This window comes from Salvelinus namaycush, chromosome 5 (assembly GCF_016432855.1).
Source record: "Salvelinus namaycush isolate Seneca chromosome 5, SaNama_1.0, whole genome shotgun sequence".
Classification (NCBI taxonomy): Eukaryota; Metazoa; Chordata; class Actinopteri; order Salmoniformes; family Salmonidae; genus Salvelinus; species Salvelinus namaycush.
This window is the reverse complement of record NC_052311.1, coordinates 15,976,704-15,993,571: the sequence shown is the minus strand read 5'-3', so window position 1 is coordinate 15,993,571 and position 16,868 is coordinate 15,976,704. Positions and strand designations below refer to the sequence as shown.

Genomic DNA, 16,868 nt, shown 5'->3' with positions numbered 1-16,868 from the left:
GGAGCAAACAAGCAAATTAAGAACACAACACATGAGGAAATGGCTACTCATTAAATCATCAGTCAGAAAAAAATGACTAATTGGATGTTCAACCACAGAAACAATAGGACTAACACATGGGGTGTTTCGCAATATGCATACTAGCGTGCTCCATACTCTCATGCTCTGAGTGCATTCTCCGACCACGTTCTCTTGAGTAAGTTCTTCTGAGGACGAGAGTGTGGGGAATGCATGAAATAACACATTTGAGAAGCACTCGCACGCTTCACCTCCCCATTCACTGAACCTTCATCCAGCCAAGACAATGGCAACAATAGGCGAAACAAGATATACACAAAGCAAACATTCTACTACATAATTTTCAGCTAGATACATTGCATTCCGAAAGTATTCAGACCCCTTGAATTTTTCTACATTTTGCTATGTTACAGCCTTATTCTAAAAATGATTAAATCGTTTTTTTCCAGTCATCAATCAATACAAAATACCCCATAATGACAAAGCAAAAACATGTTTTTAGAAAGCAAATGTATATATGAAAAAAAGGGAAATATCACATTTACATAAGTATTCAGACCCTTTACTCAGTACTTTGTTGAAGTACCTTTGGCAGCGATTACAGCCTCAAGTCTTCTTGGGTATGACGCTACAAGCTTGGCACACTTGTATTTAGGGAGTTTCTTCCATTCTTTTCTGCAGATCCTCTCAAGCTCTGTACGGTTGGATGGGGAGCGTCGCTGCACAGCTATTTTCAAGTCTCTCCAGAGATGTTCGATCTCAACATTCCGAGACTTTTCCTGAAGCCACTCCTGCGTTGTCTTGGCTGTGTGTCTAGGGTCGTTGTCCTGTTGGAAGGTGAACCTTCGCCCCAGTCTGAGGTCCTGAGCGCTCTAGAGCAGGTTTTCATCAAGGATCTCTCTATACTTTGCTCCGTTCACCTTTGCCTCAATCCTGACTAGTCTCTCAATCCCTGCCGTTGAAAAACATCCCCACCGCATGATGATGCCACCACCATGCTTCACCGTAGGGATGGTGCCAGGTTTCCTCCAGACTTGACACTTGGCATTCAGGCCAAATAGTTCCATATTGGTTTCCTCAGACCAGAGAATCTTGTTTCTCATGGTCTGAGAGTCCTTAGCTGCCTTAACGGCAAATTACAAGCGGGCTGTTACTGAGGACAGGCTTCCGTCTGGCCACTCTACCATAAAGGCCTGATTTGTGGAGTGCTGCAGAGATGGTTGTCCTTCTGGAAGGTTCTCCCATCTCTACAGAGGAACTCTGGAGTCTCTGTCAGAGGGACCATGGGGTTCTTGGTCACCTCCCTGGCCAAGACCCTTCTCCCCCGATTGCTCAGTTTGGCCTGTCGGCCAGCTCTAAGAAGAGTCTTCTTCCATTTAAGAATGATGGAGGCCACTGTGTTCTTGGGGACCTTCAATGCTGCAGACATGTTTGTGTACCCTTCCCCAGATCTGTGCCTCGACACAATCCTGTCTCTGAGCTCTACGGAAAATTGATTTGACCTCATGGCTTGGTTTTTGCTCTGACATGCACTGTCAACTGTAAGACCTTATAAAGACATGTGCGTGCCTTTTCCAAATCATGTCCAATCAATATAATTTACCACAGCTGGACTCCAATCAAGTTATAGAAACATCTCAAGGATGATCAATGGAAACAGGATGCACCTGAGCTCAATTTTGAGTCTCATAGCAAAGGGTCTGAATACGTACAGTTGAAGTCAGAAGTTTACATACACTTAGGTTGGAGTCATTAACACTCGTTTTTCAACCACTCCACAAATTTCTTGTTAACAAACTATAGTTTTGGCAAGTCGGTTAGGACATCTACTTTGTGCATGACACAAGTAATTTTTCCAACAATTGTTAACAGACAGATTATTTCAATTATAATTCACTGTATCACAATTGCAGTGGGTCAGAAGTTTACATACACTAAGTTGACTGTGCCTTTAAACAGCTTGGAAAATTCCAGAAAATGATGTCATGGCTTTAGAAGCTTCTGATAAGCAAATTGACATACTTTGAGTCAATTGGAGGTGTACCTGTGGATGTATTTCAAGGCCTACCTTCAAACTCAGTGCCTCTTTGCTTGACATCATGGGAAAATCAGCCAAGACATCAGAAAAAAAATTTGAGACCTCCACAATTCTGGTTCATCCTTGGGAGCAATTTCCAAACGCCTGAAGGTACCACGTTCATCTGTGCAAACAATAGTACGCAAGTCTAAGCACCATGGGACCACGCAGCCGTCATACCGCTCAGGAAGGAGACGCGTTCTGTCTCCTGGAGATGAACATACTTTGGTGCGAAAAGTGCAAATCAATCCCAGAACAACAGCAAAGGAAATTGTGAAGATGCTGGAGAAAACAGGTACAAAAGTATCTATATCCACAGTAAAACGAGTCCTATACAGACATAACCTGAAAGGCCGCTCAGCAAGGAAGAAGCCAACTGCTCCAAAACCTGCATAAAAAAAGCCAGACTATGGTTTGCAATTGCACATGGGGACAAAGATCGTACTTTTTGGAGAAAAGTCCTCTGGTCTGATGAAACAAAAATAGAACTGTTTTGCCATAATGACCATTGTTATGTTTGGAGGACAAAGGGGGAGGCTTGCAAGCCAAAGAACACCATCCCAACAGTGAAACACAGGGATGGCAGCATCATGTTGTGGGGGTGCTTTGCTGCATGTGCGAGCAAGGAGGCCTAGAAACTTGACTCAGTTACACCAGCTCTGTCAGGAGGAATGGGCCAAAATTCACCCAACTTACTGTGGGAAGCTTGTGGAAGGCTACCCGAAACGTTTGACCCAAGTTAAACAATTTAAAGGCAATGCTACCAAATACTAATTGAGTGTATGTAAACTTCTGATCCACTGGGAATGTGATAAATAAATCACTCTCTCTACTATTATTCTGACATTTCACATTCTTAAAATAAAGTGGTGATCCTAACTGACCTAAGACAGGGAATGTTTTCTAGGATTAAATGTCAGGAATTGTGAAAAACTGAGTTTAAATGCATTTGGCTAAGGTGCATGTAAACTTCCGACTTCAACTGTATGTAAATAAGGCATTTCTGTCTTTTATTTTTAATACAATTTCTAGTAACCCGTTTTTGCTTTGTCATAATGGGGTATTGTGTGTAGATTGATGAGAATAAGGCTGTAACATAACAAAATGTTGAAAAAGTAAAGGGGTCTGTATACTTTCCAAATGCACTGTATGTAAATCGTAATAATCTAGCTAGCCAGCTAGTTAAACAGGCAAAAATGACCTAAAACTAATATTATGCAAGGTAAACGTACATTTTCCGTGCGTATCTACCAATTCTTCATGGCAAGCTAGCTAGCCAGTTAGCCCTATTCACTTACTATGGATTTACCCATTCACTGAACCGTCTTCCAGCCAGGACAACAATGGCAATAGAGACAAAACAAAATATACACAAAGAAACAGATTTACTTCATAACTATCAGCTAGCTATATGTGAATCGTAATAATGTAGCTAATCAGATAGTTTAACAGGCAAACATATCATAAAACGAATATTATGCGAGATGTATTAACGTATCAAGATACAATATTGTAGTCAGGCAACATGTGAAATGTTAATAGACAATTTCTCCTTCCGAAGTCGGAGTGTATTATCTCTCGCTTCAGCTCAAATAATGGCTGCCCTTGACTTCAATAAATGTTTCCTCATTCTATACGTGGTTGCGTCATATTTCTTTGCATACTTTCAGTTGAAGCTTGCAAACAGAGTACACATTCTAGAAGTGTCCTTCGTGCTCCGTTTCGCATACTTTGATTTGGACTCATACTCCGACCCTCATGTGCTCGAATTTGCATGATCGGAGCACGGTAGTATGCATCACTGTTGACAGAAGGTCAATGGACATAAAGCTATAAAACATCAAGTTTATCACCTTACCCATCCAATTTGCTACATTAGAGGGGATAGTCAATGAAAAACAGCACCAAATACATATACTGTAGCTGCCAGACGTTACAAGGGTCTCAATAACTGTTCGTCGGGAGGTTTATGTCGGCGGTTCCTTACTCAAGAGTTACTGTCATAGGCAGTTACTACACAATACCTAACCACAACAAATCTATCTAGTAGGCTTGTAGAGAGAGTGTATAACAATAATTCTGAGGGGACATTGTAAGAATGGGATAAATATGTTGGACAAGCTCAAAAGATTAGCATTATTTTTTAGAGGGTAAGATAATAAATCAGATGATCACTTCCATTAATTTTCAAGTTTTCGGTTCACAACCCGCTCCATCAAACCAATATGAGTGTGCACCTGGAATACACGAAAGCATGCTACAGTGATATTATTTCATCTCAAAACTACTGACATGCCAACTCAACCTCAATGAATATAATAAGACATTATAGGTCCATCTGAGATTGTGATTATGTTGCTCTGCTGCCTGAGACAACACAGACACATGCCATACATTTGGAACATGGAGGCGTTAAGTGACATGACTAGCAGCCTTTTGGTTGCCAGTTGCCAGCCCCTGTTTCAAATTAGCAACCTTCTGGTTAATGGTCCACTTGCCTAACTTCTGGGCTGAAACAAGTACATAGTCTATACAAAATAAAAGTGTGTAAGAATAGGGAATTCATGTAAAAACAGCACAACAACCCCACAATGTCAGTCCTCATGGTCATCAGTCCGCTTGTCCCAGGCCCTCCTTGAGACTCAGCAAATTCCATGCCCCTGTGAGTCTCTCTGGGTAAACATCTGGCTTCTAATTAGCAGTGACCTTGAGGCAGGTGTGCCATTGATGATGGGCGAGTCCATAGAGAGAAGAGTCTCCTGCGAGGACAACTGTGTGTGCTGGGCCGGGCTCCAGTTATCACTGACCTCTACCTGCCTCAAAAGCTACTCCCTATAGGAAGACAGCTTCTGAGGTAATAAGAGATGCTATCATGTGTGTCAAGGAAGGGGAGAGTAGACGACCTGCTGGGAGTCCACATGCAGATCTATCATCTCGTTAGCGTGTTGCATTTATAATTCACAAGCATGCAGGGTTGCATGTGTAATTAAGTTGTGCATCCACACAACTCTATGACGACGCTATGACTCAGAAAACCAGATGTCTTTTATACCGCTCTACAGGAAATGCTACTGAGATTTCAGTCAAGGCGTCCATTTTGGTTCTGAAGGCAAGTGGATTTATCGACTAATTTCTATAATACACCAACTATAGATAAACATAACATTGATTTCGCTAATATTTTATAAGGAATGAATCAGAATGAAAATAATATTCTGCAAAAGAAAGTAATACAATCAAACGAAGTGAAAATTATTAAAAGGGCATCTTATTGAATAACATTAATGATTGCCAGCAAATGCCAAAGTACGCCACTCGACCCGGAGTGAATTGTACAAGGATCCAGTTTTCATTGATTAGCAATTATCTTTCTTTCGATTTGAACTTGTCATGACAGAAGCATAACATTAAATAGAAACAATATAAGGCAATTAACATGAAGTGAAGCAGTTGGGAAAATGCAGTATAATGTGCTTAAGGGAGGCTCAGCCTGCAATAGAGCAGACAAAGGCCTGTCTCTCTCTCTTTTCTCTCTCACTCTTTTCTCTCAATTTTTTCTTCTCTCTCTGAGGAGCAGTAGATGTTAGAGACTTGGGGAGAGAGAGTCCCTCTGGAGTGGGCAATCAAGGGAAAGGAACTGACAAAAAGCCTTTCTCAGGGAAATCAGCCGGAACTGATTGCTCTTTTCAATCAGGTATATTAAGTGTGCAGGCTCCAGCCGTTTGTAGATGAGCTTGTGATTATTCTAATGTTTGAACCCCCTCCTCCTCACCACACCCCCCACCTTCTGACCAGCCAACCCCCGTTTTCCCCCACGGCCCTTGATGCAACAAGCAGAAATTTGCAGGCTCAGGGCCTCTGGCTGTACAGGTTGACTAGGTCACCTGGCCTCACCTCAGCTACAGATCACAACAGAGGGTGGTGGTAGTCACCACAGAGGCGAGGGGTCTACTTCAGCTGAAAATAAGGAGTCAAATAATGATTCAACACACAACAACATTTTCCAAGTTGTAGTGGTGGTGGGACAGGCAGGGGGAGGTTAAATTTGTAATAGCTTGTCAGAAGGTAAGTTGGGTGGCACAGAGAGAAAGTGATGGTGGAGACGGGGATATAGAGAGAAAGTGATGGGGAGACGGGGATATAGAGAGAAAGTGATGGGGAGACGGGGATATAGAGAGAACGTGATGGGGAGACGGGGATAAAGAGAGAGGAAGTGATGGGGGAGACAGGGATAAAGATACGGGAAGTAATGGGGAAGACAGGGATAAAGATGGAGGAAGTGATGGGGAGATGGGGATAAAGAGAGAGGAAGTGATGGGGAGACAGGGCTAAAGAGAGAGGAAGTGATGGGGAGACGGGGATAAAGAGACAGGAAGTGATGCGGAGACGGGGATAAAGAGACAGGAAGTGATGGGGAGACGGGGATAAAGAGACAGGAAGTGATGCGGAGACGGGGATAAAGAGACAGGAAGTGATGGGGAGACGGGGATAAAGAGACAGGAAGTGATGCGGAGACGGGGATAAAGAGACAGGAAGTGATGGGGAGACAGGGCTAAAGAGAGAGGAAGTGATGGGGAGACGGGGATAAAGAGAGATGAAGTGATGGGGGAGACGGGGATAAAGAGACAGGAAGTGATGCTGAGACGGGGATAAAGAGACAGGAAGTGATGGGGAGACAGGGCTAAAGAGAGAGGAAGTGATGGGGAGACGGGGATAAAGAGAGAGGAGAGATGGGTGAGACGGGGGTAAAGAGAGAGGAAGTGATTGGCAGTCGGTGATAACGAGAGGGGAGACGGGGTTGAAGAGAGAGGAAGTGATGGGGGAGACGGGGTTGAAGAGAGAGGAAGTGATGGGGATACAGGGATAAAAAGAGAGGATGTGATGGGGATAAAGAGATATGAAGTGATGGGGAGATGGGGATAAAGAGAGAGAAAGTGATGGGGAGTCGGTGATAAAGAGAGAGAAAGTGATGGAGAGACAGGGATAAAGAGACAGGAAGTGATGGGGAGACAGGGATAAAGAGAGATGAAGTGATGGGGAGTCGGTGAGAGAGAGAAAGTGATGGGGAGTCGGTGATAAAGAGAGATGAAGTGATGGGGGAGATGGGGATAAAGAGAGATGAAGTGATGGGGGAGATGGGGATAAAGAGAGAGGAAGTGATGGGGGAGATGGGGATAAAGAGAGAGGAAGTGATGGGGGAGATGGGATAAAGAGAGAGGAAGTGATGGGGGAGATGGGATAAAGAGAGATGAAGTGATGGGGGAGATGGGGATAAAGAGAGAGGAAGTGATGGGGGAGATGGGGATAAAGAGAGAGGAAGTGATGGGGGAGATGGGGATAAAGAGAGAGGAAGTGATGGGGGAGATGGGGATAAAGAGAGAGGAAGTGATGGGGGAGACAGGAATAAAGAGAGAGAAAGTGATGGGGAGTCGGTGATAAAGAGAGAGGAAGTGATGGGGGAGACAGTGATAAAAGAGGAGGTGGTGATGGGGATAAAGAGAGATGACGTGATGGGGGATAAAATGAGAGGAAGTGATGGGGGATAAAGGGAGAGGAAGTGGAATCCTAGATACACATTTCCATTCCAGCATGCTGCCGGCCATGGGCCAAGTAGAAAAATAATAACAAAAGGAGAAACTAGAAAGTTATTTTAGTGGAGACGAGGAAACAAAGTGGCTCTAATGCACTGTAGCGATGAAGGAGAGAGAGATGCCTAACAGAGAGGAGAATGAGAGATGACAACTAGATATTGCTCGGGGTTAGGGTGAACAGTGTACCCAGTTAAGGAAGCAATCTTTTTCCCATGTTCTTCTACCAATTTACCTGACAGGAGACCAAAAAGCCTTGTAAAGGATCTGGAAGATAGTCTATAAATTATTCAGATGGGCCCCGTTGTTCTACATGAGTGTTAAAGCTCCTCCAGACTCGAATCAAGCTAACGCGTGGCCCAGCCATCTTGGTGTTCCAGCCTTGTGTTCCAGCCTCAAAGTGTTCTCTGATTAAATGAGCTTTAGTGAGGCTAGACAGCTGCGATTTGAGCTTCTTTGTTTTGGTCCTCTCCGGCATCTCAAACGGCCCTTAAAAGCACCGAAAACAACAGAATAAAACTTGAGCGCTGGTGACCAAAGAGGTCTCTCGTTGGTACGGGGAAAAGGAACATGAGAAGACACTAAGAATTGTCTTTTAAAACAAAGATCATTGTGTCATGTTTCTTGTTGGAGTGAGAGACGGTGCATTTTTTGTTAGAGTGGGTGACTCAATCATCTAATTCCTTTTGGCTTCACCTCTGGAGGTGGACTTCTGTCAAAACTGAAGAAACGCATCACTTCATGATTCAAACCAATGCTGTCTGGCTGACCAATAGGCACAATAACAAAATATATTTCCAAATCAAATTATTTCTGTCTCTCTCACTATGGAATCATCTGCTCTTAAAGGTCCAATGTTTTATATCAATATCAAATAATGTATGTGTAGCAATTAAGTACCTTCCTGTGATTTCTCAAGCAATTTCGCTAGGACTGTCTGGGTGTGGTTTGAGTGGGGAAGGGAAAACTGAAAACTGCACTGAACCAAAATATAAACGCAACATGCAACAATTTCAAATATTTTACTGAGTTACAGTTCATATAAGGAAATCAGTCAATTGAAATAAATGAATTAGGCCCTAATTCATGAATACCTTAAAAACAAAGTAGGGGCGTGGATCAGAAAACCAGTCAGTATCTGGTGTGACCACCATTTGTCTCATGCAGCGCCTCATCTCTTCTGCATAGCGTTGATCAGGCTGTTGATTGTGGCCTGTGGAATGTTGTCCCACTCCCCTTCAATGGCTGTGCGAAGTTGCTGGATACTGGTGGGAACTGGAACAAGCTGTCGCACATGTCGTTTCAGAGCATCTCAAACATGCTCAATGGTTGACATGTCTGGTGAGTATTCAGGCCATGGAAGAACTGGAACATATTCAGTTTCCAGGAATTTTGTACAGATCCTTGTGACATGGGGTTGTGCATTATCAAATTGCCATCAATAAAATGAAATTGTGTTCGTTGTCCACCATGAGGCAATCTGTTCAGAACATTGACATCAGCAAACCACTCGCACACACGACACCATACACAATCTCTGCCATATTCCTGGTACAGTTGAAACTGGGATTCATCCGTGCCAGTGGCTATCGAAGGTGAGAATTTGCCAACTGAAGTCGGTACGACGCAGAACTTCAGTCAGGTCAAGACACTGGTGAGGATGACAAGCATGCAGATGATCTTCCCTGAGACTGTTTCTGACAGTTTGTGCAGAAATTATTTTGTTGTGCAAACCCACAGTTTCAGCAGTCCGGGTGGCTGGTCTCAGACAATCCCGCAGCTGAAGAAGCCAGTGGTGGAGGTCCTGAGCTGGCGTGGTTATACGTGGTCTGCGTTTGTGAGGCCAGTTGGAGGTACTGACAAATTCTCTAATGGTGGTAGAGAAATGAAAATGTAATGTCCACCAGGCAACAGCTCTGGACATTCCTGCAGTCAGCATGTCAATTGCATTCTCCCTCAAAACTTGAGACATCTGTGGCATTGTGTTGTGTGGCAAAACTGCAAATTTTAGAGTGGCCTTTTAGTCTCCCCAGCACAAGCTGCACCTGTGTAATGATCATGCTGTTTAATCCACTTCTTGATATGCCACATCTGTTAGGTGGATGGATTATCTTGGAAAAGGAGATATGCTCAATAACAGGGATGTAAACAAATTTGTGCGCAACATTTGAGAGAAATAGGCTTTTTGTGTTTATGGAAGGTACATTTCTGGCATCTTTTATTTTAGCTCTTGAAACATGGGACCAACATGTTGTGTTTATATTTTTGTTCAGTGTAGCTGTTATTGGCAGAGAGGATTTGATTCTCTCTTTCGTATCAGTAAATTAACTAAATTACCACATGTTGATGTCACCAGGCAGGCCAAAACTCCACCCCACCAAAACAGGCAGAAATTTCAGGCGGTCTTTTCAAACAGCTCTTACACTAAAAGGGTATTATCATAATTTTCACAATTTCATAGTATTATTCCAACCTCCGTGTAGAAATAAAATATATATAACACATGGAAATCACATTTTTGACTGTACTGGGCCTTTAAATGGCTAGTTTTCTTGGTTTTACCCCAAAATGTCCATGGATAATAATGTTATCGTGTTGTATATCACGTTTGACCTATAATTAAAATACAGGGGCTACGGAAAGCACTGTGAGGTAAACAGCTTTATATCCCATATAGCCTTCTCCTTGGTGTTATGTCTGTGTTGTCCACTGGTGTTTGCCATAATGAATTGAGTCAACCAATGGCTTATCAGTCTCACCCAATTGAACTAACAAGCATGTACAATAATTGATTGTCCCTGAAAGGACTTGAATGAGTTGATACACGTTGACAGTTTGAGCCGTACACTAATCCATCTATATCCATAATGAAGGCTGGTTCTGGTCCACTTCAACAATAGCTGCCTCGCTGTGTCAGTCGAGCACATAATTAGCGGGAATTCGATTAAATAACCAAATAGGAAACTAACAAAGTAAATACGCCTCTGGGGATTCTCCACCAAATACTTGAGAATGAAATGAACTTATTGACAGGCAGTCAGACAAACAAGTCTATTCCCAGACACAATGAGGCGGCAAATGCTTACGTGCCAGATTGCCTAGGGAGACTAACTTTCATACGTGTCAGATAAATAACTTAATTCAAAGGTGGGAACAATGTAGCATGTCTACTCTTGAGGTAATTACGCCACTTGAGCTGTAAATACACCACTTCCGCACCACAAATGGCAGCCATGTTCTCTTATTCTCAACGCCAATCCACAATGGCAGATAGACAATAATGCCTAGTGCAATAAAGCCACCGTTCTGTCCTGTCATCCACACCATGCCTCCCATCCGGCCTGTTAACCTTTCCTGGTGGTCATCTCAGAACGCATACAAATCCCTTGTGCTCTATTAAAGTCCTCCCATTGGCCACTGAAACTGCTGCCAGACACCATCCATATTGAATCTGCCGGGGCCCTCTTCCTGAACAGAAGAATATTCCAGATTTCTACAACAATCAAAGTTTATTTGTCACGTGCGCCAAATACAACAGGTGTAGTAGACCTTACAGTGAAATGCTTACTTACAGGCTCTAACCAACAGTGCAAAATAGGTATTAGGTGAACAATAGGTAAGTAAAGAAATAAAAACAACAGTAAAAAAGACAGTGTAAAATAACAGTAGCGAGGCTATATAAAGTAGCGAGGATATAACAGTAGCGAGGCTATATACAGGCACCGGGCTGATTGAGGTAGTACGTACATGTTGATATGGTTAAAGTGACTATGCATAGATGATGAACAGAGAGTAGCAGTAGCGTAAAAGAGGGGTTGGCGGGTGGTGGGTTGCGGGTTGCGGGACACAGTGCACATAGCCCGTTTAGCCAATGTGCGGGGGCACTGGATGGTCGGGCCAATTGAGGTAGTATGTACAGTGGGGCAAAAAAGTATTTAGTCAGCCACCAATTGTGCAAGTTCTCCCACTTAAAAAGATGAGAGACGCCTGTAATTTTAATCATAGGTACACTTCAACTATGACAGACAAAATGAGAAAAAAAAAAATCCAGAAAATCACATTGTAGGATTTTTAATTAATTAATTTGCAAATTATGGTGGAAAATAAGTATTTGGTCACCTACAAACAAGCAAGATTTCTGGCTCTCACAGACCTGTAACTTCTTCTTTAAGAGGCTCCTCTGTCCTCCACTCGTTACCTGTATTAATGGCACCTGTTTGAACTTGTTATCAGTATAAAAGACACCTGTCCACAACCTCAAACAGTCACACTTCAAACTCCACTATGGCCAAGACCAAAGAGCTGTCAAAGGACACCAAAAACAACCTGTTGCCTGTACTCCATGGATTCTGGTTGGGGTATGTACGTACAGTCACTGTGGGGACGACGTCCTCGATGCACTTATTGATAAAGCCAGTGACTGATGAGGTGTACTCCTCAATGCCATCGGAAGAATCCCGGAACATGTTCCAGTCTGTGACAGGAAAACCGTCCTGTAGTTTAGCATCTGCTTCACCTGATCACTTTTTTATAGACCGAGTCACGGGTGCTTCCTGCTTTAATTTTAGCTTGTAAGCAGGAATCAGGAGGATAGAATTGTGGTCGGATTTACCAAATGGAGGGCGAGGGAGAGCTTGTACACGTCTCTGTGTGTGGAGTACAGGTGATCTAGAATTTTTTTCCTCTGGTTGCACATTTAACATGTCGATAGAAATGACGTAGAACTGATTTAAGTTTCCCTGCATTAAAGTCTCCGGACACTAGGAGCTGTTTGCTTATTTCCCTATACAGCTGACTGAGTGCGGTCTTAGTGCCAGAATCCGTCTGTGGTGGTAAATAAACAGCCACGAAAAGTATAGCTGAAAACTCTCTAGGCAAATAGTGTGGTCTGAACTTTATCACAAGATACTCTACTTTAGGCGAGCAAAATCTAGAGACTTCCTTAGATTTCGTGCACCAGCTGTTGTTTACAAACATGCACAGACCGCCCCCCCTTGTTCTATCTTGCCGGTGCAGCGTATATCCCGCTAGCTGAATATCCATGTCATCAACTAGCCACGATTCCGTGAAACATAATATTTTACAGTTTTTGATGTCCCGTTGGTTGGATATTCGTGATCGTACGTTGGCGAGTAATATTGACGGTAACGGCAGCTTTCCCACTCGCCTTACAAGGCACCCTGCTCTGTGTCCTCTGTACCTGCGTCTCCTCCTCTTGCCAACAACGGGGATGTTGGCCTTGTCGGGTGTTCAGAGTATGTCCTGTGTGTCCTGCTTGTTGAAGAGAAAATGTGTCTAATCCAAGGTGAGTGATCGCTGTCCTGATATCCAGAAGCTCTTTTTTGCCGTAAGATACGGTTGCAGAAACATTATGTACAAAATAAGTTACAAATAACGCAAAAAAAAACACAATTGGTTGGGCGCTCGTAAAACTGCTGCCATTACTTCCGGCGCCATTTTAATGGATTAAGAGGGTCTCTCTGGCCATTAGGACGTTTTATTCCATCGGATGCAGCAGACCTAATTAAAGTATCTTAACCTTGTTGGGCCTAATCTCTTGCGTCACTCTATAACACATGGGCGTGTCTAAATCAAGCTGTAAAATGCCTCGAAGCCTCCTGGTTTAAGCTCTAGCTACCAAAAGAAGTGTTTAAAAACAAGTCGGATAACTCTGGATCAATGTTATAAAGCCGAGACAAAGCAAATACCATCGGTCAATTACAATTTGATTTAACCGGGTTTATAGCGAGGATACTGGTGGGGGAGAAGGTGAACAAAATACTTTGATGAAAACACAAGCAAATAACATCATAGTTGTAATCAACAGCTTTCTTAATTGAAAAGGAGCCAAGGAAGACACAGCTATAATATTTGGGCTTGTCGAGAGATTTCTATTGGTTACTAACAAAACACAATGCAGGGGGGTCAAAACAAGAAGATGAGGAAATGAAACATGGCAGTAAATTGGTAAAGGTGACATAACACCTAGAATGATTGCAGGTGTGGAGTAAATTGCATGTTTGTCGAAAATCTTTTGTGATTTCCTGTGAGAGCGTCCAATTTCAAGAGGCAGATATTTCCGGGGAGGAATAAATCTTGTTTGTTGAATATATAGTTTACTGTCTGCAAGGTCCAATAACAGCATGTTGAGCGATTCAAAACATGCAAGTATGACCTTAGCAGAAAACAACAAGTTTTAATTACTCTCTGACTTTGCAGTATGTTGTACATCCATCTCTCACATCAGAATATAAGCTACTGTTAATGCCTCAGGAGTGTCTGTGTAGAACTATGGTTCAACCAGTGATACAGTGTCCATATAAGGACATGGTCAACCGTTATTTAAAGAGGACGGACTGGCTTACCTTTGCTAGCACTCTCCACATGCTGCAGCTCTTCAGGGAACCTCAGGATCTCCGGGTACTTCTCTTCACACTTCTCAGCCAGGAAGTGGAGCAGCGTTGTGTTTTGGTCGGCCGACTTAGTGTCTCGAAGCTGAGAGAGAGGTGAAGTCATGGGTGAGTCACAGCATTAGTTGTTCTTACCATTTAGCAAAAGCCCAAAGCGACTGACAACAGTGAGTGCATACATTTTAGTATAGATGACCTCCAACCCACGACCCTGGCATTTCTAGCGCCATGCTCTTACCAACTGAGCCACGCAGGGACAGAATGTTCTTTGAATGTTAGAAAAGGCCACAACAATAACGGATCTGCATGAAACAACCAACCATACATAACCATACAGTGAGCTGTTGGGGGAGGGGGGCATGTGTAAACGTTCAGCTCTCTTTCATTCAGTCTTTCAGGAACTGCCTTTAGCCTTCTTTGCTTTTGCCATATGACAGTGGCAGATAAAGATGCATTGTATAGTTCAGTTTGTTAGTGGTCACATACATGTTTAGTGATATGATGGGCTGAGAGGCATTGTGATAAATATGCATAAAGGAACATACGCCCATGCATTGAGTAGACAACACTAAAAGCACATATCAGTAAAACATACATATCAAACAGAACTGGATAAAACAAATACAAAGCTTTGAGAAAGGAAAAGTGAATGTGCTAGACTAGACTAATACAATTGGAGAGAAAAAGGCCAGTAGAGTGGCTGCTAGGAGCATATTCTCCATTGTGGTGCCTTAGAGACAACTGCACAAGCCTTTCAGAGATCCTACATGACCTTTCAATGAGGCGTTTGGGCTGGAGAGCAGGGGCAAGCCAAATCCCTTTCCTCCCCTCTCCCTCTCTTAAAACCCTGTCCAATTTTAGAGCAATTGGCTCATTGATGCATTCATCCCTACAAGCATTTCCTTGCTCGGTTCCCTCTCTCTACCAGAGTACATTTAATTTTCCCCTCACTCTTCTTTGGGGGCAGACTGAATGACTTTGGAAAATGCATTTCTTTCAAAATAGGAGAGCTATACCACCTTCTCCAGTAAATCACATTGGCTTTATTAAGTGTGGGTCGGCACTTCAAAATAAAGAATGTCAAACATGCCAGACGGACTACGCTGCTGTTTACCTAGATTTCAGTTCATTTGTCCATTCACACATAGGATGACAGAGAAATTGGTCAATAAAGCGGCAACTATGTAACTATGTGTAAATAAAATGTTGTTTCTACAGTTATTTCTGTGTAGTTACATTAGGGTAACTTAAGTAAAGCTTTTAAGGCAAATTACTTACGGTAAAGTGTTACAGAATCTTACAACTATTGGATCAAACCACAGTATTTAGCCATGAATATAATATATGTGTACTTTAAATCTAAATATTTCAGCAGGACTGGGGAGGCGGAGTTGGGGGATTTCCCACTGAGTAACATCTGTCGTGCATCTCAGCAGCATTGAATCATACATCCACATGTCAGCGCAGTGCTGCAAGGTGTTTTAGCAACTCCTTAATAAATAGCTGTGTCAATAAAAATAACTATGACTTTGGCGCTGGAAAACAGGTTATTTATTCACCCTTTTTACTTATTTACTCAAGTTAATTAATAGGCAACTTTCACTTTAATTACATCTATTCATTACATTGGACCTGTGTGTCAACCTCCCCCAAACATATATCATTCTTACACCACCTTTTCTGTCCCGAAGATGTAAAAAACCGTAGATAACCTTTTCACGAATCTCGAGCACAAAGACATTGAAAAGGAATTCAAAAGAGATAATGTAGTGGTATAGTACGGCTCTAAATGAATGAAACCCCACAGAGGTAGTCGACCAGACTGCAATCCCTAACTCTTCCTCCTTTTTTCTGTTCCCTCTCTCCCTCCCTCACAGAGATTGGAGGGAGAGGACAGGGGCTGGTGGGCTGCATTAGGCAGGGGCACCGGTGCTGGCTGACCCCCCTCGCCCTCGCCGGCTCAAACAGATTGTTTTCTGTCAAGACTTGACTTCAGGATGGCTGGTTTGAGGGGAGAAGAGAGAGAGAAAAAAACACAACAAGATGGCTTCTATTATTAACCTCACAGAGCCATGCCAAACTCTCAAGATTCTGGCAGACCTCCCTGGGAACAAATGTCTTGTAAGGTTACATTATCTTGATGTGTGGGGGAGCCAGCAGTTGACTAAGACAACAGGAAACCACATGATCATATCAGAGAGAAGAAATCCATTCATATTCCAATGTATATTTTCCATTCTGCTTTGTCTTAAGAATGATCAAGAATACTCTTACTGTATACTTATCATTGACAATGTACTATTTAAAATCCTCATTCACAACAGAATGCATTATGGTGTCCATTTTAGGACAATAAACAGCAGCAGATGTGGAATAGGGCTGTTGGAAGATTAACAAAAGTCATTGGCAACATTCCCACCCCGTGCCCCTATCAGGGGAAGATTTCAAAGGGAGGGTGAGCAGTTGATTACACATAATACAATTGACCACTCTCTAGGACATAGACAATTACATGATTACAACAGACCAAGCATGTGGTTCAGTTCGCATGCTGACGCGTTAGGCTGTGATGAAAGGGCACACACATTGTCACTGATAGTTTAATGGTAACGAGTGTTAATGCAACAGGACATTATGCTTCTGCTCCAATAGCCATAGGATTATCATGATGAGCATCACCATCAGCACCGTTTCCCATGGTCACATATCTGGCCATATCGCCGTATAAAGCAGCAATTTAACCCCACCAGACTCAATTAAACACCTGCTAAGAGC

At 42.8% G+C, this 16,868-nt stretch overlaps 1 protein-coding gene across 5 annotated transcripts in view; it reads right to left on the bottom strand.

Moving 5' to 3' along the window:
* diaph2 (diaphanous-related formin 2) overlaps positions 1-16,868 on the bottom strand; it is a 700,846-nt gene that overhangs the window by 241,526 nt on the left and 442,452 nt on the right. For all 5 annotated transcript variants that reach the window (XM_038993651.1, XM_038993650.1, XM_038993653.1 and 2 more), the window contains one exon: positions 14,049-14,178. In XM_038993651.1, the coding sequence (XP_038849579.1) occupies positions 14,049-14,178 (130 nt within the window). The remainder of the gene's footprint in view (positions 1-14,048; positions 14,179-16,868) is intronic.